We start from the raw sequence: 27,346 nt of genomic DNA on the forward strand, positions 1-27,346 counted from the left end.
CACCAACATGAATTCATATCAGCTAGTTTTTAACAGATAGAAGTTTTCAAAGTCATATAGTAAATACATTTCTTACCTAGTTATCCTTCACTTAGTTTAACTAAACCATCACAGAAAACAATTGGTCTAAAGATATCTGCCATTTTCAAAGTAAACCTTAATTTTACAAAGTGATCATTCTTCTAAGATGTATTAAATGCATTGTTGCAAAAAGGCCATATTCTATGAATATTTCACTTTTAATCACTTTTAAAGGGTTAGACAAAAAAATCAATGTAATGGTGCACACCTTTAATCCTGGCTTTTATCCTGGCACTCTGGAAGCAGAGGCTGGGGTATCTCTGTGAGTTCAAGGCTAGTCTGGTCTATAGAACTAGTTCAAAAACAGCCAGGACTACATAGAGAAGCTCTGTCTTGAAAAAACAAAGTTTATAGACGAGACTTCTCTAGAAGAGATTAAAGCTTTGGCACTTAAATAACTCAGCTAGCTCAAACTTAAGCTCAATTATTACATTTGCATAAGATCTTATTTCCATTTCTTTCTGTAAAGCCAGAGTCAAATATTTTAAATATTTTAGCAGGTTTTTAAGTCTGCAGCATAAGCATCATTGGTTCCAAATCCAGGGATGAAACTCTGACTTTAATTAAAATTTAGCACTCACCTAAGCACTGGTTATAAAATTGATTTTTAAATTATGTGAATCTATTTCCAGTAAATACTTTCTCTCTCCAGAGTTTCAAGTAGAAACATCAAGTTTTAGTAAAATTACTTGTAGTAATTGAACAAGAGACACAAAGCAGAAGTTGGGGGAGACAAAGTTGTTATGATGGACAGGGTTGTAAATTGTGTCTACAATGTGATATGCTTCCTTTACGAGAGATGAATATGTAATTTCCTTCTAATTTTCATTATGAGGTTTGTATTTACAAACTGTTTAATGTTCACAAGAGTTTATTTTTCAATCTAACCAGTGTCCATCACAAACATGTGACATACTCAAGCAAATAGATGTATAAAAGGCAACATGATGTTCAAGCCTGTAACCCCAGCACATGGGAGGCCAAGACGTTGTATTGTTGCCTGAGCAACAGAAGGAAATCTTTTCTCCGAAAAAAGAGAAAAAGAGAGTGGGAAAACAATCACGAGACACTGATTGTGTATCTATTCTAATTTCCCGTGTCGTTTCAAGCAATTGCCATGTCTACCTAAGATTAGAATCGAATCGTTACTGGACATTTCAACATATGAGGCAACTTTCTGCAATGAAATTGCTTAGCTTTTCCTTGTAATCTATGAGACACCGAGAAAGGACACTGATATTATTTATAATTTAATATATAAAGTCTTTGTATTTCCTATGTTTCCATTCACTGCTGCATGAAAATCATATCAGGGTTCTAAGGTGACTTTAATATGCCCTCCGAACACAGTAGGGTGACAGTTCAAAGAAATGAGCTTCGAATGAGTGCCAAGATTTATGCTTAAAGACAGAGAATCAATTCCCAAGGTACAAAGCATTTCAGACAAAATCTAAAATCAGGGTATCCATTGGACACCAAAGGCAACATAGTGTTATGTTGAAATATTGAGATTTAATATCTAATGTTCCCAGAGGTAATGCTAAACTGAGTGACGGTTTATCTTGCCTTGCTTTGAAGGGATCAGCCATGTACCTCCCTTTGAAAGGATTGTGGACTCCTGAGATTACTTTTATAGGATAGGATTGTTAAAATTCCTTCTTTAGCTAACAAAAATTTAGATACAATTTGACAAGGTCAGCCAAGACTCCAACTCCTTCAGGAGTATAGGGCCAAATACTATCAAACCTATTTGACAGGAAAGTATTAACAATGACCTTTTATTTCTTTCTAGACATTAAACTACCAAATTCTGTTCATTCTACAGGAATCGGAACTCATAGAACTACGGGAAACGATTGAAATGCTGAAAGCCCAGAACTCTGCTGCCCAGGCGGCTATTCAGGGTGCGCTGAATGGCCCAGACCACCCTCCCAAAGGTATACTTCAAGCTGTGCCCTGTGTCACCCCATACTGTAAACACGGGCATGGGATTAGTCACAGTAGTTTTACTTACTCAGTGGTGCCACCTTTTATAGTAAGTAATATAACTGCTCCAGAATTCCAAACCTTGTGAACGTTAGCTTTCATTATCCAGTGAATTTTAGATTATGAAATTGTAACGAGTCATGCACACATTTTTCTCTGCTTGAACTAGTACATTGAAGCTGGTAGGTTGAAAGTTGGTTAATTGTCTGACTTCAAGCAAATCAAGCCTAAGAATGGATATGATAATCAAGATCCAATGTACACCGGGAGCAAGGTCTTATGGGAAGGGTCAATGAAAAGGTACAGTTCTGGTAGCCAGGAGTTTTAATGTGACAAGGAGCCAGATAAAAGTGTATCAGTACTATGCCTGTGTGATTTTTTTTTGCCACCATGCCAATGCCTTGGAACACCGTGGAAAAAAATGCTCATTTTTTTAAAGTCCTAATTCTTCTTTACCTATGTTCTATTTATTTATATCCTGACATCAGCATGTTAAAGTACATTGTTCTTCCTTCAATTTCAAATCCTTTTCTAAATCCTGAATGCCTTTTCCCCTCTTTTCTCAGCTCCAGACTAGTTCTGATAAATAGTTTTGCATTCTTCCCATGTCTCCAATTACTCATCACTCTCCAACCCACTGGGATGACACCCCCTATTCCCACCCTTATACCAAAAATATTTTGTCCAGGACCAATAGTGACATATGTAATACTTAATTCATTAAATATTTCAATTTCTTGTACTAGGTAGGAAAACAGATTCTACTAGTGATGCCCAAACCCTCACACTTGAAATGTTTATTTTTGCAAATATTCGTGCTGCCCTACATTGTTCTTCATGCAGCATTTTTTAATCGCCATGATATTTCATACATATATGTCATTATATTTTATTCTTGCTTCCCTCACAATCCGTCTTCTTTTCTCATCCTTCTTTCCCTCTTTCTGGTCTGCTATCTTCCTGAACATTATTCTGCCTTTACCTAGTGTCTGTTGGTGAACGTATAGGCTAGCTCTTTATCTTGGTTATCAGGATAGTGCCATGTAAACATGGCTGTGCAAGTATCTCTATGGTATGGTGACCGAGAATCCTTCAGGTATATACCTTCGGTGGTATAGTTGGGTCTAATGATAGATCTGTTACTAGTTTCTGTGAGTAATTCACGCTTATTTCCAGAGGAGCTGTAGTAGTTACTTTGTACCTGTTATTGTAGACCAGCTACCATCCTCCCCTCTCCCTTGCCAGCGTTTACCATTGACATTCTTGGTAATAGTTACTCTGGCTAGAGTGGAATCATAGCCTGTTTTAATTTATATCTCCCGATGCCTAATGATGCTGAACACTTTATCAAATATATATTGGTTATTTTAACTTCTTTCTTTGAGAACTAGCTATTCAATTCACTAGTCCACTTATCGATTGGGTGAGACTTCTATTTTGGTATATAATATTTTAAGTTTTTATATTTATTATTTATTTATGAGTGTTTTGCCTCAGTGGATGTCTGAGCAAAGCATGTGTGCCTAGTGTCCACAGAAGCCAGAAGAGGTCGTTGGATCCCATGGGACTGGGCTGACAAATATGGGTGCTGTCACGTGGGTGCTGTCATGTGGGTTCTGTGACGTGGGTGCTGGAAATCAAACATGGGTCCTTTGAAACAGCAATCAGTGATCTTAACAACTCAGCTATCTCTCAAGGATGATATTTAATTTTTGAAGTCCTTTATAGTTTCTACATGTTAGTTTCCTGTTGTGTGTTTAGTTGGGATAAATGTCCTACTATTCTGTAGGCGATCTCTTTATTTTGCCTGATGGCTTTCTTTGTTGTACAGAAACTGTTAAATAGCACACAATCCCTTGTACCAACTGCTGGGATCATTTCTTGAGCTACTGTGATATTTCTAATCCTTTTTAATTCCTTGTAAATTTTTCTGTGGTAAATATCCATTCACTCTTCTGTATCCATTTTTAATTTTTGGTATCCTATATTCTTCTTTATTATGAGTCTTACCATATGATGTTATATATTCTATCTAAAAGTCTATGAATTTGTCTACTGCTCAAGCTACAATTATTGCTTTTAGTACGAACTGGTCTACTATGCCTTGAAGCCAAGCTCACCTCTTAATGCCAAAGGAGAGATATACTAGGATGCCTTTGGGTTTAACTCTGGCACCTGAAGATCAACATTCTGTACTTGCCATCTTTCCTCTCAGACTTTCTCTATTCATCATCCTTTGTCTGTGAATATTACCATCTTTTCTCTTTTATAGCCAGAAATGGTACATGTCAGTCATAAGCACTGTTCTCCTGATTCAATATATCTATAGGTTTATTGACTCCATGCCTTCAATAGCTCTTGAATATTCTCTTTTCTCTGACTTTATCCACCATCCTCCATCTCTCCCCTGAACTCTGACTATGGACTTCTACATAGGCTCGATGTTTCTTGACTTCTTCCTGCTTATGGACAGGGGATATAACTCAGCCATAGCGTGCCTATCTATCATCCACAGGGCCCTAATTCTAATCCCTAATACCACACAGATGAAAAATCTTCTACAGAGTACACCGGTGGTTCTCAACTTTTCCTAATGCTACAACCCCCTAATACAATTCCTCATGTGTGGTGACCCCAACCATAAAATTATTGTGTTGCTATTTCGTAATTGTAATTTTTCTCCTGTTATAATTGGTAATGTAAATATCTGTGTTTTCTAGTTTTTTTTTTTTAAGCATCACAACCCATAGGTTGAGAACCACTGGTCTACAACATCCCTCACATCAAAGCCAGAGAAGTTGTGTAAAAACATGTACTAACCAGGACTCCATTGTCTACTGTGAGAAATTCGGACTATTAAATATGACACTACATCTCCTTACCAGCTTGCCTCACTCAACAAATATTCAGTAATTCGTAGTTCTTGAATTTGCCTCTTGCTTTTGTGTTATAATGTGCACTCCATTTTGAAATTGTTCTCCAGCCTGAATTTCTTATTATACCCTGCTCACTTCTGATATTCTCCTCTATTTGATAAAAATCAAAACGTTTTAGAAAACTGCAGGATTTAGCCAAAGCAGGCCTCCTAGCCCCCTAAACTGGTTCAAGTCCCCTGTGATATATTTCTGGGAAAGTATTTATATTTACGTTTCTCCCCTATACTTATTAAATCTATCTTCTTAAATTTATGCTAGAAAATCTTTTCATTTGTATTTTGGCTGTGGCAATACCTTAAGTGTGTAGGAGTGTCTTGGTTAGGATTTCCATTACTTTGAAGAATTTCCATGACCATGGCAACTTTTATTAAAGGAAGCATTTAATTGGGACTGGTTTACAGTTCAGAGGTTTAGTCCATCGTTGTTATTATCAGGGGAAGCATGGTGGCAGGCAGGTAGACATGCTGCTGGAGAAGGGGCTAAAATTTCTACACCAGGATCCAAAGACAGCAGGATGAGACCTGAACCCTTAAGCTCGGCTTGGGCTTGTGAGACTCAAAGCCCACCCCCTCGGTGACAAACTTCTTCCCTCCATCAAGGTTACACCTACTCCATTGAGCCCACACTTTTTAATAGTGCCAGTCCCTATGAACCAAGCATTCAAAGTCATGAGTCTACAGAGGTCATTCCTATTCAAACCGCCACATGGAAGCTTATCCAAAGTTTATAGAAAGGAATAACAAAATCAAAAATTATATGGTTGAATTTAAGTTTTACAAAAAATTACGTAAAGGGGTATACTTACTGTGAAAAACACACTTATTTTCTTGAGCTACTTCTGCTAAAAATTCAGCAACTTTCCATGTAGGGAACTTGATTTATATGCTGCATGGAAAATTACTGCATATTTAAGGCTTATCTCAGAGCTATAATAAAGCAGCTTATGTTCTAAATCTTCGTGTCGTAAATAGGTCCAGAAGGGCTTTAAAAAGGCTTAATCCTTCCCTTAATACAACACAAGTCACTGAAGTGAGGCTTTCTGGAATGACGCCTTTTATCTTAGGCAACAGGTAGCTTACTGTATCTTCTAGAATTCAAATATAGGAATTTTGTTGCTTGCAAGTGTGGGCTGGATAATCGGTTAAGTCTAAATTTACCCAAAATCATTAAAAATGTTTAAATATTATACCTTGAGAACAATCAGAAGACAGAATAGTTGAATATGTAGCAGGATTCATATTTCTGAAGTATTGAAACATCATTCAGTTCTGTTACTACAAGCATGTTGCTTGTATTCTATTGACAGCCAGTGTTGCATGGCGAAAATAGTTGCCTGTCCAAGCCATGCAGCTCTCACTGGGTATTCAGCTGATGAGGTTGAAATGCTGTCTTTGAAGCTTTGAAACTGCAGTTTTCTCTACATTTTGACATCTGGCCCTAGGATAAATATATGCAGCGAGGTGACACTTTTCTACACAGGCCAATCTGGCAAAAGTCCCATCTGTTAACCCACTGTTGTTCTCTAAATTTTTATGCTATGTTTATTACCAGTCTGGTAAGTAAACCTATCACAAAAATATGAATTCACTTATAGATATATCAAAGTTTTTGTACATGGTATTCTATTTTGTCTTAAATAAAGAAATAGATATAAATAACTAATCTACTAGATTAAATGACATTTAAAATAAAGGAATAGAAATACATCCTCGAATATGATTATATTTGAAAAGTATAATAAAAATGTTACAAGGTTGAAAGTTGAAAGTATGGAAATTTTCCTGTTCTTTACACAGATATAATATCATTTTATAGGAGTTTTTCCTTTGTTATCAACTATTGATCAGTTATTTGTAATAAATACAATATATGTTATATATAATTATATAAAATATGATATTTTATATTATATGTTATCTATACAGAAATGTATGTGAGTGTTTATGTATGAAATTGGATAACAGTAAATACTTTTTAGAATAATTTATTATCCACTGACATCTGCTAGTCTTACTTTTTATTAATTTGATAACTGAATCAAACTTTATTTCACACTATTATTTCTATGGAAACGTTTTTATTGACAAAACTAGTTTTATTATATTTTAATTTATTTTATTTCTCTTGAATTCTTTTCTTTCTTTGTTTTGTTTTCAATACATTCCAACTGCAGTTTTCCCTCCCTCCACTACTACTAGTTACCCCCTCCCTAGATCCACTCTTACTCTGCTTCCCTTCAGAAAAGACCAGGCTTCCCATAGAAACATTTTAAATGTTATATAGCAATTATATAGCAATTTTTGACATCCTACAAGTCCCATCAAAATTTGTATTTGTTAGGCTAATCTATACCGATGCAAATTAAATATACTACAAGTTATATCCTAAAAGCAAATTTTTCTTTACAATTGTCTTAGTGTCCCACTGAAAATATCAGGTTGTTGCAAATAGATGAAATTTCAAAATAAGTTTAATTCTAATATATCTACCTACCTGCTATAAGCTAATTACTTGGGATGAGTAGATGCCTTTATAGAATACTGAATACCAAAAGCTGTTCTCTTCCAAATATCTTCTCTAAGTTGAAGTACAAATTAATGTAGCACCAATGCTCACACCATCAGTTTTCATGTGTGTAACTGTGTGCAGATTATATTTAGTAGTTAAAGACATGTTATTGCTTTAACAATAAAATTAAGTACATCAGGAGACGTCTAGATTTGCTATTGCTTTTTTTTTCCCCGAGACTGGACATCTCTGTAGCTTTGGAGCCTGTCCTAGAACTAGCTCTTGTAGACCAGGCTGGCCCCGAACTCCCAGAGATCCGCCTGCCTCAGCCTCCCGAGTGCTGGGATTAAAGGCATGCACCACCACTGCCCAGCTGCTATTGCTTTTGATTTTACTATTCTTTGTTGGGTCAGGGACCAGGGATGTGCTTCTAAGAACTGTACTATAATAAAGTTATTGTCTGTTTAATTTTCAAATAGCCACTTCCACTTTCTCTTGCACAAGAATTAAGAACACATAGATGAAGAGTTAGACGGGGGAGTTAGTTTTATCTGATCAGGGGTTGCTTGGAGATTTTCCTCGCCCCTTCTTTAACATTGATCATATACAGACCTTCTTTGCAGTTCATGCCCCTCACCTATGAAATGAAGAGTTTGCGTGCATGACTTGCAAGGAATGTTTCAGCAGTGGTCTGGTATGATTCCATTAAGTGGAAAGTTAATGAATTTGGCCTTGGTACTTTTATTCATAGCACAAATATTAGAGAGACAGAATTCATTCTTCACGTTTTGTGAATTTCCATTTGCTCCATGGAACTAATCATTAGAAACAAATCATTTTTGGAAGGGCTGTCTAATTAGGTATTGGTAAAAAATCACAGAGCTTAGCCATTCGGCTTTGGACTACACTCAAAACTCTTCAAACCTCTGGTGCCATGGGCCCATTTGAGATTCTCATTGACGCTTCATGGGTACGACCCAGTTAATTAAAACAAATACAGTTATACTTTATTAAATACAGCAGACCAAAACTGCACTGCAGTGGGCTGTAGAAAGCCGTGCTTAGCTGGAAAGCCACACACCCTCTGCCTGCAGACTGAGATGGTGAGTGAACTTGACCCCCTCTGTCTGTTGCTAGATCTCCGCATCAGAAGACAGCATTCCTCTGAAAGCGTTTCTAGTATCAACAGCGCCACCAGCCACTCCAGCATTGGCAGTGGTAATGATGCCGACTCCAAGAAAAAGAAAAAGAAAAACTGGGTAAGACATCCCCTCTGGTGAAAGTTAGAACTTAGGGTGACACAAGGACTTAGCTGTTTACTTGGGGCTGGGGGTGGAGGGGTTAGAAATCTCCAGCAGTCGACAGAGCCCCATTCAGATTCTTTACTTCTAAAGTTAGGCAGACATGGCGCTGAAGGGCACAGAGGTTGGGCTAGGATGGAGATCAAGGGTGGGGCTTCCTTATCACAATGGAGATGAGGAAGATTATGATTAGGATGAGGATGGTGGAAATAGAGGTGGGAGAGGGAAAGGAGAAACCTTGAAACCAAAGGCCTCCCCAACACTCGGACTCTACAGAATGTACAATGAAGAAAGCACCAGCCCATAAGAAATCAAATGCGTTAGTTTCTATTGGCATATATGTATTTATCTAACAGAGCATAATAGGAATACTAAGTAGACCATAGTGGGAATATAGAAATGAACTCTAGAAGAACTATGCATAAATTTACTAGAGATATTTTTATTATTTATGAAAATATTAATCAGAAAAAAAGGTAATACAGTAAAGAACAGAATTTCTATCACTACCTTGAGACAGAAGTCAACCTTCATACAGATAGAAGCTTTTTGAGGACACTCAAAGCAAGTTGAGACTTTTACTGGTGATTTTCTGGAAATAATGAAAACAAATATCTTTTTGTTTCAAACAAATGTTTATGCAGGTAATATTTTAAAATACTGATCAGCCTTCATTCCCTTGATTTGTAATTCTACACTCTTTCATATTTCTGCAAGGTGAACTCTAGAGGAAGTGAGGTGAATATGTAACCGTGGACATTTGGCATGCATCTATACAAAACACCCTACCTCGGCATGAATGCTATTCATTTTGGCAGCAGGCTTTTATACCTTTTAAAAACAGATTACCTTGTATGTCTTTCCTTTGTGCCTTTTCATTTTAATCTCAAATTTTCAAGAGAAGTAAAACCACTTTCTGAATAGAGCTGTAGGGGATACCAATTCTGGTTTTGAATAGTCTTGTTATTGGAAATCTGAATAGCCACCAAAAAAAAAATCACAATTAATGAAGTGTCAGGTGAATTTGATTTCATTTTGCTTTTTAAGTTTGGACTGTCAGCAGGACATGACTTGATTGTGGCGCTAAAGTGGCCATTTAAAACAAATTGCCTTGAAGAGAGAAGCCTTGGGAACAGAGATCCCTTCAAGGTACTTAGTTTTAAATGAGTGCTCAGACAGCCATGCCCTTGACCTCGCGCTGTTCAAAAGCCCTCCATGTTTGCGCTCTGCTGGATTAATACAAGAACAAAAGGGAACTACAGAGCACAGTATTGATGTCTTAGGGATACTGTGCCGCCATTGTTAATACTCTGCTTACATATACTCACCCCAGGCAGTGGCTAGGATGGTGCCTGCTAACTAACTCCCCACAGCCAATAATCCCTCTGCATTCAGATGGGCAAAAGGGTAACTTCTGTCCTCCTTGCAGCTGAGAAGCTCTTTCAAACAAGCCTTTGGGAAGAAAAAGTCCACGAAGCCACCTTCCTCACATTCGGACATTGAAGAGCTGACAGATTCCTCTCTGCCAGCATCCCCCAAGCTACCCCACAATGCTGGCGACTGTGGTTCCACATCCATGAAGCCCTCCCAGTCGGCCTCAGCGTAAGTTACTCCCTTGGTATCATTTTGACCAACTTTTCAAAACTGACTTCAGCCAAGGCCAGTGGCTACGTCCTAAATGCAGTCCGACTCGCTCTCACAAGCTCATCTGTTTTTATCCATCATTACAGTTCTTGCTAGGAATGGTGGACAATCTTTGTTTCTGTTCTATTTTCTATTAGTATCTGCTGTTTCGCAATCTCATCCTACGCTTTTCTAAATCATTTTTTTTTTACTTGCATTGATCCATGTGTCTGTCTAAATGTGCATACATGCAGGTCACCCCTTGTCTGGCCACCCAAGAAACGAAAAAATGGCCCTGTGATCTACAAGCATAGATCCCGGTAAAAGAGCGTGTTTTGCATGAAACTGTAAAGACACAGGTTCTAACCTCGCCGTGGATTTTTTTGTCCTTTTCTAAAATCCTTTGCATGCGTTTCCATCTTCACACAGTCCTTTGTTTTTCAACTAAACAATAGTTTCCCCAAATCAACCCCAAATCCGTTTGCCTTTGGTTGCACTAGATATCATGACTTTTCTATAGTAGCCAAATTTTATAGTATAAAAAAATAAGAACCACAGCATGTAAAATGTAATTGGCGAAATAATTTCATATGTTTTTATAAAGTACTTTGTGCAAATGTTCTTGTATGTTCAGCAAAAACGACTATCCCAGACATGCAAAGAAAAGAGTACCACCATGCTGTGATTACATGATTTCATCACTTACATAAGGAAAACTTTTGTGATCAACTGTCTAAACCTTCAGATTTTAAGTTATTAGTTAATATAAAGAAATCTCTTGACAGATTATGCATAAACCCCCAACAAAGTAGTAAGGATATAGGGAATATGACCTTCATGCAGCCTCCAGTTAGCTTGCTGGCGTGGGTTGAAATTGGTGGCTTAGCTTCATTAGCTATGATCTCCTAAGTTTTCAGAGTCCGACAGGAAGTTTATGTAACACTCATCCATTATTTAAATGTCCAAAACTAATCTCTGTAATTTATTTTCTACAATATTTATATTGGATTTTCATGGACGCTGACTGACAGCATGGAGGCAAATAAGGTTATTGTTTGCACAGTTTTAGAAAGGGAGAAATCAACATTTTGAGAATATAATGATTTGGCTTTTAAAAAGGGAGAATTTCATGTTACAAACGGAGGGTTAAGCCCCTTGACAAATACGCACTGAAATGTCACAATGGTTTATTCTATCCATATCAGACACCAGGGAGTTCTGAGGATCGCTTTTGCTTCCTTAATACCAGACTGCCTTTAAACTTCAGAAAACAGGACAAAAAGAGGAAAAGAAAAGCAGCTGATTTCAGTTTCGAACCTATGAATGAGCGCTGGTAAAACTCTCCTTCGCTGTAGGTTTTGCCAACAGCAGAAAACATCTGTACCTGGCGGCGATTACTGCAGTTCAACCTTTAAAAGAACCATTTCTTTCCCTAATCCTTCGGCTTCCCCTGACGACCTAGTTTGTGTCTGGCTTTCCTTTAGGATTTGTGAATGCACGGAGGCCGAGGCAGAGATCATTCTGCAGCTGAAGAGCGAGCTCAGGGAAAAGGAATTAAAATTAACGGACATCAGGCTGGAGGCCCTCAGCTCAGCTCACCATCTTGATCAGATCCGAGAAGCCATGAACCGGATGCAGGTCTGTGCGTCCTACTTCAACGGAACAAAATGGAAAGATAAAAGCCAGCCTTTTCTCTCCTCACAGCCGTTAGATAACAAATTCTACTTTTCAAACCACCATGGAAACATAGTCTATCTTTTTTTTTTTTTTTTTGCAGTCTTTGCAACTCAGTTGTTAATACCAAATGGGGGATTTGCTCAAATCCAGGTAGGCAGAGGGGAAGGCAAATGGGCAAACAGGGCAATTCAAGATTCACCGACAAGTGAATGGATACAGGCAGGGAGTTGAGTTTTAAGAAACTACTATGATTCTGGCTTCTTTACTTTCCCGTGAGCTACCTTTGTGTTGGTTCTTCAAAGATGTTCTTTTGAAATCTGGCTTTTACCCATTTTCTGTTGAAAAGCAAAAATAATGAGGAAAACTAGAGGCATTTATCGCAGGCTTTAGGATACAGGAGTAGAAGTGATTTTGAACACCGCCTTTGACAGCAAAGACTTTGCACTTTGGGGAGCATCTATAGTCGAAGTTCAGAAAGGGTCTGTGCTCTGACTCCTTCCATCTTATCATTGTGAAGCAGGGATGACTTGGTCCCCCAGTCTCTTCAAATAAGAAAAGCAAATGCTAAGCCATTTACCTACTGCTGTCGAGATGAACAGAAAGGATTCTGTGGTTTGTATGAGTGCCGTGCCCTGTTCTGCCAAACAAAACCTTTCCCCTTTGTTAGGAAGGATGCGGAAGGAACGCAAACCATCTTGTAATTACTTTTGCTTTGCCTGGTTTTTCCATTTGGCATGAATTCACAGAAGTGTAACCGGCATCGTTGCCCTGTGGAAGTCTAATATGGTTTTTAACAGTAAAGGTATTAGGTCTGGTGAGAAAGCTCAGTGTTCAGATGAATCTCTGTTCTTCCACTGGACCTGAGTTCAGCTACCAGCACCCAAGTGCTGTGGCTCAGGAACTCCTGAAACACCACTTCCAGGGAATCTGCTGCCCTCTTTTGGATTCCGGAGACAGTACACTCACAAGCACAAACCCACCCATGTACAAACACATAGACACATAATTGAATTGCTTTTAAAAATTAAAATGTTAGGAACATGTTAGGAACCATTTTAAGATTTAGTTCATTTGTCTTTGTCTTTCTGAACATATAAGCACATGTGTGTGCATCTATGTACATACAGATAGGCCGGAAGGTCCTATCCTCTCTTTGTGTCTTCTATCACTCTTTTCGTATTCCACTTAGGTAGGATTTCTCCCTGAACTTATGACTAGCCTAGAAACCAGAAAGCCACAGTGATCCCCTGCCTTTATCCCCAGTTTGCCCCACTAAGAACTGGGGTTAAAAGAATACACAGGATATTCAGCTTGTTATATCTGTGCTAGAATCTAAGAAGGGCATTTAAAAGAAATCCCACACTAGCTCCGAACTGAGTATAATAGAGGGCTATTTATTTAGAGGTAGACTCAAAGATTACAATTCTTTGCTGGAACAGGGAATAGCAACAGAATCCCACAGCCAGAAGAGGCCAAACACATGCTCTACATTGGCATATATAGTATAACAGAGGCCACGCCCAAGTGGGCAGGTAACTTAAAGACTACTGGCAGTAGGAATTCCTACAGCACCTCCCTCTCTTGTTTAAATAAGAAAGTCCTAAGCCTTATACAAAGTTATATACAATAAGAACAAATATCAGGTATAAAAATTAGATTTATAACCAATATAAACAATCTTCAGTCTATTTTTTGGCAGTATCAAGAACTGAATTTAGGAGCTTGTAAATGCAAGCCAATCACTCAAATGTTGAGCTGTATGCTTAACTTTAAAACTTATGAAAAGTATATTTTAGCAACAGGATGGAACATAATGCTTAGTAAGAAACTTTTGCCTCATGTGTGTGAGGCCCTGGTTTAGTACTCAGTACCATAATGTCTTTAATGATTGTGCTTGTATTAGATAATGTAGCAACTCACACATTTGAGTTTCTCCTTTGGAATAAAATTCTGTTTTCATAATTTAGGTTTGCTTGAGATTTGTATTTAATAAGCATACAGATTACAAAATTACTGATACAAAATTTGTGTCATTTTATCAAACTTTTTTTTCACCTTTTACATCTTCTCAACAGAACGAAATTGAAATATTGAAAGCTGAAAATGACCGGTTGAAGGCAGAAACCGGTAACACAGCTAAACCTGCTCGGCCTCCATCTGAGTCCTCCAGCACCGCATCATCCTCTTCCTCTCGCCAATCCTTAGGGCTTTCGCTCAACAACCTGAACATCACAGAGTCCATTACCTCAGGTAAGTCAGTGCATGTGTGTACTCAAAGTCCAGCAAGCTTCGTTTTTATTCTCCTTGGGTCAGTCAGGAAAGCTTTACCTATCTTCAAAATCCTCAGAAATAGCTAAAATTTATCATATAGACTTGTGCATATTGTTTATTTAATTAGTTCTGAAGAGACTAGGTTTGGCCTGAAACTAGCTATATAAATCATCTGGCCATTGTAGCATGATCAATAAAAACTCAGAGACAGAAATTGGGGTTCAATATGAAGACCAGAAAAGCAAAACAACCAACCACTGACTCTTACCTAGACCTCCTTCTGAAAATAGCAATCCTGCTTCCAGGGATCTAAGAATGAGACTGAAACTGTGAGCTGTCTTCTCCCATTTTATAATCCTCTCTAGGGCTGGGATTAAAGGTCCACACAACTGGGATTAACATCATGTACTATCTATGGCAGACTAGTGTGGCTACTGGGATTAAAGGTGTATATTACCACTGCCTAGACTGTAAGGCTAATTAGTGGGGCTGTTTTCCTCTCTGATCTTCGGGCCAGTTTTGTTTATTAAAGTACAGATGAAATGCCAACACAGACCTTGAACATACCGAGCTCCGGCTGCCTCTCCCTCTCAAGTCCTCAAACCTTATTTTGTAATTTTAGAAGAGCATTCTCTAATACCGAGTCTTAGAGATAGATACAGTCTAGAAATCACAGTGAAGTACTTCTTCTATGGTCATGAATAAGAAGACGAGGAATAAATATTCTCCATGGTGATTGGTCCTCATTGAATATAACAAAAATAGCTCCATGCCAGTTAATAGAGTTTTCAGTGCACCGAGCCAACTTCTAAATGACTGTGCTATCCTTCATGATGCTGGCTAGAGAGCATGATGCTCCTCTATCACCATTCTGTAGCTCTATTAAATTTTCAACAAAGGAAAAGAACATGCTGGATTCTCTTATTGTATTCAGCATACTAATGATAGAACAAGGGTACAGATCTGATTTGATTTCAAATAGAGTCATATGACATAATTTCATCTTCATATCTGATGCATAATTCAATTATAAGATATAACTCTTCCTGTGACTTTCAATCACAGACATAGCATTTCCTTTAGAAATTGTTTACATGGGGATCTGTGGTAATTGCATGGCACAACCAGCAGGTGACACTGGAAACCAATGATATACATGTTCCTGGGTAACTAGACAGCACTGTGGAGTCAGAATTCTAAATCAATTGCACCTAGATGCACAAGCATCAGAGGATGAGATGGAGGAAGATAAGGAAATGATATTAAATGTTGAAATTGATTGTATTTTTATTAAGGACATCTTCAAATAGAAGTCAGAATTTTCAAAATTCTATTTTAGTGGCCTTTCATAATATAAAAATGCTCTAAAATACTTTCCTTCCTTGTATAACCAGTGAAACAACTAACACTTGGAATAATTCAGACATTTATATGTTTGTAATCATCCAAGACTCTACTATAGCACAAGTTCTAATAGGTATTTATAATAAAAGTCCATGGTTAGATACAGGGGGAAATGCTGAGAGATCAGAGAGATGAAGGAGTCAAGCCACAACCACCTTACCTGCTTGACTTCCCAGCCAAAAAGAAAGTGAGTTCCTGTTTCCTCCCGCCTCATCACTTCCTCTCTCTGCCCAGACATATCACTTCCTGTCTGTCTGTACAGTCCTCTAGACCTCTGTGGCTAGCTAGTAACTAGCTATGTTATCTGACCTTCAGACAAGCTTTATTTGTACAAACAAGATATCAACAATTTTCCCATTTAATTTTTGTCTAAAAGTTTTTTTAAAAGGTTATAATTAATATAAGAAAAACTCTCTACAATAAGCATAATAATCATATGTAGGCAATAAATATATTAACAATGTCTAGTCCATTAACAACTGAAAAATTTAGAGAAAATACTCCATAGCTATCCTATCTTGTTGAGTCCATAAGTTGTACCTAATTCCCTTTCTATTCTAACTTGTATTACCAAAACTATCTTTTTATGTCTCTCAACCTTATACACTTTAAATTTCTTTAGAGAATTTCTCTTCTGAATCTGGTAAAAATGAAAGCTGTTACTATAACTATAAAGTCTTCAACTCCATCAGAGATGCAAGAAGAAATTAATATTAACTGAGTAAGTAGGAATTGTAAGCAAGCAACTTCCAAAAGAATGTGAGAAATGACAGAAACAGCTGGCTGGCTGGATAGTCACCCAAGGTTCTTCTGCAATGTTGGGGCATCCAATTTGTCCTGTTGGCCTAGCATATCTAATAGACTTTTCTGTGAAGCAGGATATTCTGAAGGACTGTCCTATCTTGTGTTGATAAAGTTCAGTCCTTTTTTATCCCACTTGTCCAGTTTGTACCGCATATTGTCAGCAGTCAAAGCAAGAACACTTTCTTACCCAGCAACTAACCTTTGCCACAAAGAGAGTAAACTCCATATGGAGTTTATTTATTTCCCATCATCTTTTCTGAAAGAGACTGGTGCTGCCAGGAACAGACAAGACTCATTGTCATAAAAAAATGAAAGAACATAGTTATTAAAACACCTTAAATACCATATCCTGTAGATCTCTGACCTTGAAAATATACCTAACATGACTATAAGTTCAACTATAATAAGTGAAAAATTGCTAACCTGCATTTCCTTTTAATTCGAAATAGTTGGTAATAATAACTTTCAAGAGCTAGAATTTTGAATTACTTTGTTAAATGACTTACAAAGGTACCATACCTTGAGCAAAATTAGAAATGTATGTACAGTATATTCTAAAAAAAATAATCTCAATATTGTATCAATATAAAAAAAATCCAAGCCAATGTAAAATATTTAAAACTAATATTTGCTTTTTTGGTATAAAAGTAGATTGAAAAGTCTACATTTTAACTTTATTTCTATATCCCCCTAATTCTTTCAGAGTAGATTCAATAATGTACCCTTATATCCTACCATATCTATATGCCCTATCTTCTTTTTCAAAACAAGAACTTTTTTTTTTTTTTTGGTTTTTCGAGACAGGGTTTCTCTGTGGCTCTAACCTTCTTTGTTTAACTTTCTCCTGACCATAACCAATAACAATTTGTAACCACCACCCCCGCTAAAAATGATGAATATCCATAACCTACTGAGTAACAAGAAACCACCCACCTGACCTCTTGGGAATGTGGGCATCATATTCTTAAATGTGCTTTCTGCTGTCTGGGGCTGACGGCATCTTTAGGGAATCCAGAAAGGAAAAATTAGGGTTAAATGTCAAGTACTAGAAGAGAAAGCTCTATCATTTGTTGTACAGCCCAGTCTCTGCATAATGGGAAAGTACAGGGCTTATCTCAGATCCTGGCTAGAGCAGTGTGTGATACTGGATCATCTCCCAGCTAGCTACCTCAAAATTGTCTTGAGCAGTTTGTAGTCCAAAGCTGGTCTTTAGGTTGGGTTTTCAGGCTTAGTGGTGTTATAATCATAGTCATGGTGGAATCATCATTGTGGGGTCCCACCCTCCTTTTGAAGACTTCAGATATCACTGTTAGGCATGGTATTGGTTCACTACAGAAAAGTTAAACATTTTAAATGTCATGTGTAGAACATTTCAAAGAAGTTAAAGAATCAATATTTGTTATAAACATCTAGACTTCAAAACTTAATTCCTTGTCACCTGATAGTCAAACCCGAAATCATGTACAGGAAGCTCAATGAAGCCATTTACTGGAACTAGTTAGTACTCTATATGGCCATTAATATCATGATAAAAACTTTTAAAATATATATTTTAATCTTATAATTTTTAGATAATATTTTTGCCTCACAAAAAGCTTCAAAGACTCAAAATAACAAAGGATTATGAGATTAGGGGCAATAAAATTGTTCTTTAATTTTTGTTTTCTTCTGTCCCATATCACTGTAGCTTATTATTCCACTAAACAATTATGGAGAATTTATGACTAGAGCTTGTATTCTCCTGGGAGTTGTTCCCTCAGGTGATCTGGGAGTCTCATCAGAGTGAGACATGCTATAACCATCCTACTGCCAAGAGGGGAATTTAAATGCTGAGCTCACAGAGAAACGAGTAATATCATAGACAACACAACTTATGAGCCATGTAAGATGAGTCTTTTTAAAATTATCTTTCATCCCTCAATAATCCTTCAAAGTTGGTAGTCCCCACCCCATTTACATAGGTGTAAACCAAGCCTTAGGAAAATGACTGTGGTCCTACTTGTCAAGATCATATACTCAGCAAGTAGTATTTAAACCCTGTTCTGCATGAATCACTGTCTGGCATTTTGACTTATTTTTTTTTAATTAACTATCTATGTAAAGGCCAAGAACATCACTCATTCGTTTAAAGGTTGTGTTTACTCCAAATTGTTTGGAGATTTTCGTATTTTATGCTTTGTTTTATGAGTTAATATAACATGAAGTGAATAATAGACATGTCGGGTGAGCAAGCAAGGTCTATCCCATTTGAAGGACAACTACTCACTCAACATCACTTCAAAGGACTCCATGCCCTCCCTTCTTTTTTGTCTTCTCTCTATAATGAACATGTTCCTAGAATTCCCAGCCTTTTGTGTTTTTAATGAGTGTGGTTTTAGGCTAAGGCTTTTATGTAGGTATACCAGTAGCCCCAAGCATGAAACTTGAACTCGTTATGTAGTTAGGACTGAAGTGCTCTCCTGATTTCCCTGTCTCTTTCTCACAAGTGCTGGATTACATTTACTGCTATGCCAAGCTCATGTTCAGCTCTTGAAGTAACTTTTTTTTTCCTTTCCTTTCCTTTTCTTTTTTTTTTTGACTGAACCAATTTTCCTGGCTTTTTGCTTGCTGAGGACTGACTTCTCAGCCTTGTGGTCTACTCCAAACCCCACATGAGATAGAAATGCCTAAATATCTAGGATACTCTCCTGTCAATTCCTGTCCATTTCACCACCCTGTTTATTTCCAGCATATTCTAAAATCACTTTGTTGAGAACATGTATCCAGAGAAGCAAGAAGGTTTTTTTTTCTACTTTAATGTGCATGCACCTCAATATCCAGATGAAGTTTTCTTTTTTTATGCCTACTAAGTATTTACTGAATGCTTATGTATATTTATGAGTAACTAAGAGTTATGAATATTTATGAGTAACTGAGCAGGAAGTTTGGCCAGGAATTATAAGAAGTTTAAATATGAACAACCAATGGTGTGTTGCTCTAAACCCCAGAAATTCGGAACAAAATAATTTTAGAAACAATTTTATTAGGCTAAAATTTATTTATCTCAATTGTATAAGTTTTATGATTCAATATATATGTACATTCTGTAGTCACCAGCTCAAGGTGATGAACATTTCCATCTCTTCAAATGACAATCACTTTTATCCTTGGAGCAATTCATTCTAATCATTCTGAAATATGTCATAGACTCTTTGGACTGTTAGTTATCCTTTCTTACTAAAGAATAGCTAAAAATAATTATATAAACCTTTATTTTTGAAGACAATAGCTAAAAAGGAAAAAGTCTTTGACAGTGTCTTCTAATAAAATAAGTTAAATTCTAGTAAAGATCTTCTTTGATGACTTAAAACTTGACAGTGAAGGAGAGGGCTGGGATTAAGCTCTGTGTGTGGGTACACAAAAAGATTCTGGGTAGTGGTGGTGCACACCTTTAATCTCAGCACTCCAGAGACAGAGGAAGGCAGATCTCTGTGAGTTCAAGGCCAGACTGGTCTATAGAGGGAGTTCCAGAACAACTAGGGCTACAAAGAGAAAGCCTGTCCCAATAGCACAAAATAAATTTAAAAGAAAAAAGAATTCACAAAACCCTGCATTGACCCTACATAAAATGATATTAATAGTATTAATAGTTATAATAATAATAAAACTTTGTATAAATTTTCCATATACCATAACTCTAAAAGTTCTTTATTCATTATATGATCTTTAAGTAATTTTTGCCTCTTTGCAAAATTAGATATTATTATTATTCCTATAACAGAAACCATGCCAAAAATGTATGGTAGCTCACATCTGTAATCCCAGACAAGGATTGCCATGAGTTCTATAAGAACTCTTCTAGCCTATAAGAGAACAATATCTTATTTCAAATAAAATAGAAACTTATCATTTTTAGGAGTCATCTTAATAAATTGTTCTGATGATGCTAATAGTCACAGTATTTGTATGAAATTATTAGTGAAGTTGGATCAAACACTTGATTCCTTAGCATATAGCTAAATTATATTTGTCTACAGAATAATGTCTTCATATTAGGCATGCATGACTCAATAATAGCATCATTGCTGAAGGAAAACATACATGTAGGAGGCTTTCCATACCAATTCTTCAAATTGGGTATTTATTTGCTTTATTTTAAATTTTAGTATTTAATCTCATTTGAAAGCTAGTATTATAAGTGCCAGTAAGAGTTAGCATGCTTCAGTAACTACTAGAATATTGCTAAAAACAGAATTTTAGTTTTGAAGCTGTTAATGTAGGGTACAGGAGAATAATGAATAACATACTTCAGTAGGTATGTATAATGTCATAACAATATCTAGTAATGATAGATTTATAGAAAGTCCAATCACAACTATATCATATACTATATGCTTGGAAGATGTTTCATTTGATAACCACTCACATCTCAGCACCTTTGCATTCATAAAATGAAAACTTAGGTTCCTTTTCAGTTTGTTACAGTTAAAATGGTGCCTGGATATTCCTCAAGTATTATCTAGACCTATCTGCAATAGAATAAAACTTATTTCCTCATTCAGAGGCAATGGTTCAACACTTAAGTAAAAATCTTTGCAAGCAGAAATAAATTCTTAAGATGAAATTTTAGTACCATCACATAATCCATCCTCTTGAGAGCTGAGGATTTTCTAATCAGCTAGGCTAATATGGTGAGCAGATTCCATTGGACAATATTTACAATATAGACATGGAAAAAGATGGACTGGAAGCAACCCTGAGTTAATCTTACCCTGTAGTAATTATGTTTGTTTTTGATTCTGTAGATATTTTGCTAGAAGACACTGGTGATGCAACTGGACATAAGGATGGCCGCAGTGTGAAAATTATAGTCTCCATAAGCAAGGGCTATGGTCGAGCAAAGGTATCTCTCTAATCTTATATTCTCTGTAAGTCAGGAATTAAAACACTTACTAATTTAGATGTGGTGTATGTCTGAGGGTTTGCTCTTGTAGTTACCTGCTTCTTTGGTGCCAGCTAAACATGTTTTATAAGATGAAAGTATAGAGACAGCAAAGAAAGGACATCACCATGTGCAGATTGTTGGTGTGGTCTTTGTACAAACAGGAGCCTGTAAGATAATGAATACTCTGGACATCAGAGAGAGTCCATTGAAATCAGTAGCTCATACTCCATTAATTCTACTTGTCCATGTCCATTTTAAGCATAGTCCTATCTAATCAGGCAACTATGTAACTTCACTTCTGTATTCAAATATTCTCTTTAAATTAATGCCATTTGACTCTGTGTCCTAATTAACCCAAAGGGATTTTTAATTAAATTGTTACTCAGTAGCCCAGAATGCACATTTATATTTTCAATCAAAAATAATAAAATATTTCAAAGTTTAAGAATAGTTAGAGCACTTGAATTTTAATAATGACATTCTGCTTCTGAAAATGTTGGGAGTAATCCCACATTATAATCTTTCTCCTGAGCTGTAGACTTGTGCCTCCTTTTCCCACGTGACCATTTATGTCTTGTGGTTTGAGGGAAACCTGAACTACATCTAATTTAAAAGCAGTTGTTCTATTGTATTGTGTAAGCACAGTAAACATACTAGAAACTACACTATAAACACAGAAGAAGAAAACGTTTTCCTACCCAGAAAAACTCTCAGGAACAATGAATGTGTTCCAACATCTTTTTCCAGAACAATTCATGAGAGTTGTCTAGGTATATAATGACTGCCACAAAAAAGGTGACATAGTAGAGATGGCTTTAAAAATTATTCCCCGCCAGTTCCAGAGGCAGACTAGTCCAAGACAGAGCTTCTAGCCAGTTTGGATGCTGGTGTGGGCACTCTGGGTTGCAGATTGTCAACGTCTTGATGGGTTCTTATAGTGCCTTTCTTGGCATCTCTGGAAGGAAGAGAGAGGCTGTGACAAAGACATTACTCTTACCCTGATGTCCTCACTGTCATGTCTGCACTGACCCAAACACCCCCCCCTCCAGAAGCCTCATTGCTCAGTCATTATTATACTGAGAGCAAGTCTTCAACAAAGTAATTTGGGGAACATAAAAAATTTCACTCCTAATAGCACTAAAGGAAGTATTAAAAACACTTTTGTGAACTTTTTCTTAAAAAAAAAACAAAAAAGAAAGAAAGATTAGACTTCTAGCTCAGATACATGGCAGTAGAAAGGGTAATGTATGTTTACACTGCGAGTGTTAATTATTACAGATAAAGAAACTGAGGTTTAGAGTCAGCTGAGGGATTGACCTCTCATCATATTCTTAAAAAGGAGATGCTTTCTTCATAAGTAGATACATTCTTACTGTAGCTACTATGTGCTGTAGAATTCTTGTATTCTAAAGGTTTGGCTCAATAATTATTTTACTATATTTTAATGACCACTAGACTATAGAAACCAGGATTGCAATTATTAATCAATTCTACTTACTGGCATCACAATTATTATTTCCACCTAACCAATAAAAAAATTCTAACTTAACTACAGCTGACAGAAGCTTTGTATCTCTCATATTCCTAGAAAAAAATTAATAATAAATCCTATAAATAATATAGATATGAGACGACCACTTCTACTATTAAAGTGAGCTCCATAATAAGTCCTGTAAGTTTTTCTTTCTGGTTCTTAGAAATTTTCTGATAACTTCAAAATCACACCTGTTTCCAAATAGGTAAATTTCACAGTAGTGTGGATATCTTTGCTGTTAATGATGCTTTGTTTAGTAAATTTAAGTTGAAGATAGAAATTCTGCGCACTTGCTTTATCAAAGATAAAAATCTTAAAATAGTAAGATGAAGTCCTATGTTTGTTTGATGAGTTCCATTCTGTCTTCTGTGTCTTCCTTCCACACGGTTGCTAATAGGAGGAACACATTAAGTATATCAGTGTGGGAAAGCAGCTCTTCTGGGACACCTTCACCTTGCCTTCCTTCTGAACATCTTATGCACCACTTTCCCTTTTCCTACTCTGTCATCTAAGCTCTTTTTTTAGTTATTGTCCTAGCTATTACTTTATTTGCTCAGTTGACTAATTCACTGAGGTATATTTTGTTTTATATAACCTGCCATATGCAGTCTTAAGCAGGAACTAGATTAGTACATTTTAATGGGAAGTATAGTGATAAATTAATAAACTATTGGGCCTTCTTTTCTTTTTGTCTCATTAAGGACCAGAAGTCTCAGGCTTATTTGATAGGATCCATTGGTGTGAGTGGAAAAACTAAATGGGATGTCTTAGATGGTGTCATTAGGCGTCTCTTTAAGGTAAGTTTTTAAAGGTAGCCTGACATAAATTTTTATGTTTTCACCTTTTTGATAATTTATTTAACTTTCATAGCTTAAATGTATCTGATCCTCTCCCCCATCTCAATAGGGAAAGATTTCTTTCTTTGCACTGTTTAATATAACACTTCTTATATAGTTGGTCCAAATTTTCTTTTAATTTTTAAAGATATATTGGTTTTATGTGTCTGAGTGGCCTGCATTTAAGTCTGCACACCATATGTATACCTGATGTCTGTGCTCAAACGAATGAAATCAGATTTTGGGGGCCTGGAGTTACAAGTGGTGTGAACTGCCACCTGGGTGCTGGGAATTGAACCCAGGTCTTCTGGAAAAGCAACAACTGTTCTTAACTAGTGAGTCATCTCTATACCCCAAAAGCCTACAGCACTAAGTATCCCAATGGTTCCCATCTAAGCACTAATCAGGCCCAACCCCAATTAGCTTCTGAGATCAGAGGAACTCGGGTGCATTCAGGGTGATCTGACTATAGACAGAATTATGAATCAAAATTCTTAACACCCAGCTTTGTATCTTCATGAATTTATCTTTGTTACAGATGAGTTGAAGCTCTGTTTTGACTTTTCTTTTTTGTGGACCACCTTAGGAATATGTGTTCCGAATCGACACATCCTCTAGTCTTGGTCTGAGCTCTGACTGTATCGCTAGCTACTGTATAGGAGATTTAATTAGATCCCATAACCTAGAAGTGCCTGAACTGCTGCCTTGTGGATACCTGGTTGGAGATAATAATATCATCACTGTGAACTTGAAAGGTAAAAAATAAAAAAGGACAACTTTTACCCAGACACCTCATTTTTTTCTTTTGCACTTATAGTTTGTTAAAGTTTGCATACTTTTATAAAATGTATTAACGTATGAAATGAATATTGGTTTGTGTAGAAATATAATTCTGTACCATCCCCAAGACTTGTAGAAGAAAGGTAACTAGGGGGATTTCAGCTTTTCGTTTTTTTTCCTAACTTCTCTTTCTGAGACAAGCTTTCAATTAACGTTATTGGGTTTACTGAACTAATATATTCATCACCATATTTTGAAGCTAAAAGTATGTGTATTTAATAAACATCCACAGGGCTTGCAGATTGAAAGTCAAGAGCCAGGAATGAGTCATGCTTTGGGTGTTGTGTCTAGTTATAGCTAATGCAACAACTGACACAGGCTTGCCTCTCTAGTTCTCTGTTTGAGTGTGTTTGAAAATGTGGAGGTATCTAAATAAACTGTGGATTAATAGCAGGATTTGTCAATATTTGGTTTTGTGATTAAAGTAATTGTGTTAGTAAAAGGAAATAATGAAATAATGTTGCTCTCTTCTTAATCCTTAGACAAATACTGTAATTTGTATTTTTTTCCAAAAGCTTACATGGCTATACAGCTGGGGTACTTCATGAGTAAGAGAAGGCAATAAGGATGGGGTGGAAAAAAAGACCAAGCATTGTCCTTTGGAAGAGCAGGCAATGCTCTTAACCGCTGAGCCATCTCTCCAGCCCCTATTTCTTTCTTTAATAATGGAGAGCATGCAGCTGGCAGTGGAGGGCAGCTTGAACAGAAGAAAGCAGCTTTGATGTTCACTATGCCTTCTTATCAGTGTTCAAATGACAACCAATGCTTGCGAGTTAAGAATAGCCAGAAAATTATTTTGCAAGAACTACATTCTTATGAATAACAAAGATTTATTTTGAGTTCATAATATATTTCTAATTCTGCCCCCCCCCAGAAAAAACAATAATTCTTATTATTGCCTTTGATTTTTTTTTCCTTCAGGGGTAGAAGAAAATAGTCTGGACAGTTTTGTTTTTGATACACTGATCCCCAAACCAATTACCCAAAGGTACTTTAACTTGCTGATGGAGCACCACAGAATTATACTCTCAGGACCAAGTGGTACTGGAAAGACCTATTTAGCCAACAAGCTTGCTGAATATGTAATAGCCAAATCTGGGAGGAAAAAAACAGAAGATGCAATTGCTACTTTTAATGTGGACCACAAGTCAAGTAAGGTATGTCACAGAAAACTAAGAAAATAACTGTCTTTTATCCAGGAGTGTCCTGAGCAGTCGAGTTTTAAAATCACATGCAATTTTCATGTCAGCACTCTCAACAAATTTTGCTTTAATTAATGTCCATAAATCTTCTGTTTTTAGTAACAGTCACTTACTGTTACTGTACAGTAACTGGAAAGTCACTGGGATTATGTCTAATACAATGGCAGAGCCTCTGTTGTGGATGTCCCTAAACTATGTGTTTACAAAGTGTTGTACAAGAAAGGCAGCAATTTATGGTGCTATGGAAAGGATGATGGTTAAATGACTCTATAGGCCGAGCCAGGCAGTATAAAAAGGCAATGTGTGGTTTAAGCATCAATCAATGAACAGGAATTAATGGGGATGTTGCAGGAATAGAGATTGATCTGGAGATAGTTGTAATTATTGCAGAAATACTGATAAAGTAGCAATTTGCTGACATCTTGTCTCTAGAGAAATTCTGCACGAGAAGTTTGGGAAAGTGAGGAATGTTGAAGTTGGCTACCATTCTAATCTACTATAGCAATTTGATCTGTCTCTGCTATTATATTGGCCTGTGATGTTGTCAAAGGCTGCTCATTCGTTCCTGGACTGCCTTGACTCAAAATAACCACACAGAAACTGTATTAATTAAATCACTACTTGACCTGTTAGCTCTAGCTTCTTATTGACTAGCTCTTACATCTTAAATTAACCCATTTCTATTATTTTAAATTTTACCACGAGGCTCGTGACCTACTGGCAAGGTTCCGGCTGGTGACTCACTTCCTTCTCCTCAGGTGGCTATAAGGTGTCTTGCTCACTCCACCTACTCTCTCTGTATATCTTTTATCTTTTCCATCCTGGCTATATTCTGTTAAGCTATTGACTGAAAAAGCTTTATTCATTAACCAATAAAAACAAAAAATATACAGACAGACTCCTCACACCAATGTGAGACTGTAAAACTCACTGGCAAGTCACTGGGGGTAGTGGTGCACGCCATTAATCCCAACACTCAAGAGATAGAAGCAGAATCTCTGTGAGTTCGAGGCCAACCTTGTCTACAGAGTGAGTTCCATGACAGCCAGGACTGTTATATAGACAAAACCTGTCTTGGAAAAACAAACAAATCAACACAAAATGCCCAACCTCATTGGCACAGTTCTACTTCATAAAGTGAAGAGCACTAAAGTAGGAAGTACACCTGTTTACTGTTCTGTTTGTTGAAATCTCAGAGGCTGCTACCTGAGGGGCTCTTGGGAAAGTGAACTGTCACCAGGGATACCTTGATGGAGTCCTAGTGAGAGAGAGTCATGCCACAGTTTCAAAATAGCCTAGTTGGATGGTGTACACTGACCAAGCCCCTTAACATGTTCATCAGCTTCTTCTCCCTGCGATAAAAATGCCTGAGATAAACCGAGAGGGAGGGAGGTTGATTTTTTCTGGCTCAGTTTCTGA

General features: G+C 36.8%; 1 protein-coding gene across 6 annotated transcripts in view; it reads left to right on the forward strand.

The window, feature by feature from the left end:
* Nav3 (neuron navigator 3) overlaps positions 1-27,346 on the forward strand; it is a 709,344-nt gene that overhangs the window by 663,452 nt on the left and 18,546 nt on the right. For all 6 annotated transcript variants that reach the window (XM_041665541.1, XM_041665547.1, XM_041665565.1 and 3 more), the window contains 9 exons: positions 1,907-2,018; positions 8,649-8,770; positions 10,242-10,414; positions 11,920-12,073; positions 14,188-14,362; positions 21,376-21,473; positions 23,751-23,846; positions 24,472-24,640; positions 25,647-25,882. In XM_041665541.1, the coding sequence (XP_041521475.1) occupies positions 1,907-2,018; positions 8,649-8,770; positions 10,242-10,414; positions 11,920-12,073; positions 14,188-14,362; positions 21,376-21,473; positions 23,751-23,846; positions 24,472-24,640; positions 25,647-25,882 (1,335 nt within the window). The remainder of the gene's footprint in view (positions 1-1,906; positions 2,019-8,648; positions 8,771-10,241; positions 10,415-11,919; positions 12,074-14,187; positions 14,363-21,375; positions 21,474-23,750; positions 23,847-24,471; positions 24,641-25,646; positions 25,883-27,346) is intronic.

This window comes from Microtus oregoni, unplaced genomic scaffold, assembly GCF_018167655.1.
Source record: "Microtus oregoni isolate MIOR12 unplaced genomic scaffold, Mior012 000001F_ref0000356, whole genome shotgun sequence".
NCBI lineage: Eukaryota > Metazoa > Chordata > Mammalia > Rodentia > Cricetidae > Microtus > Microtus oregoni.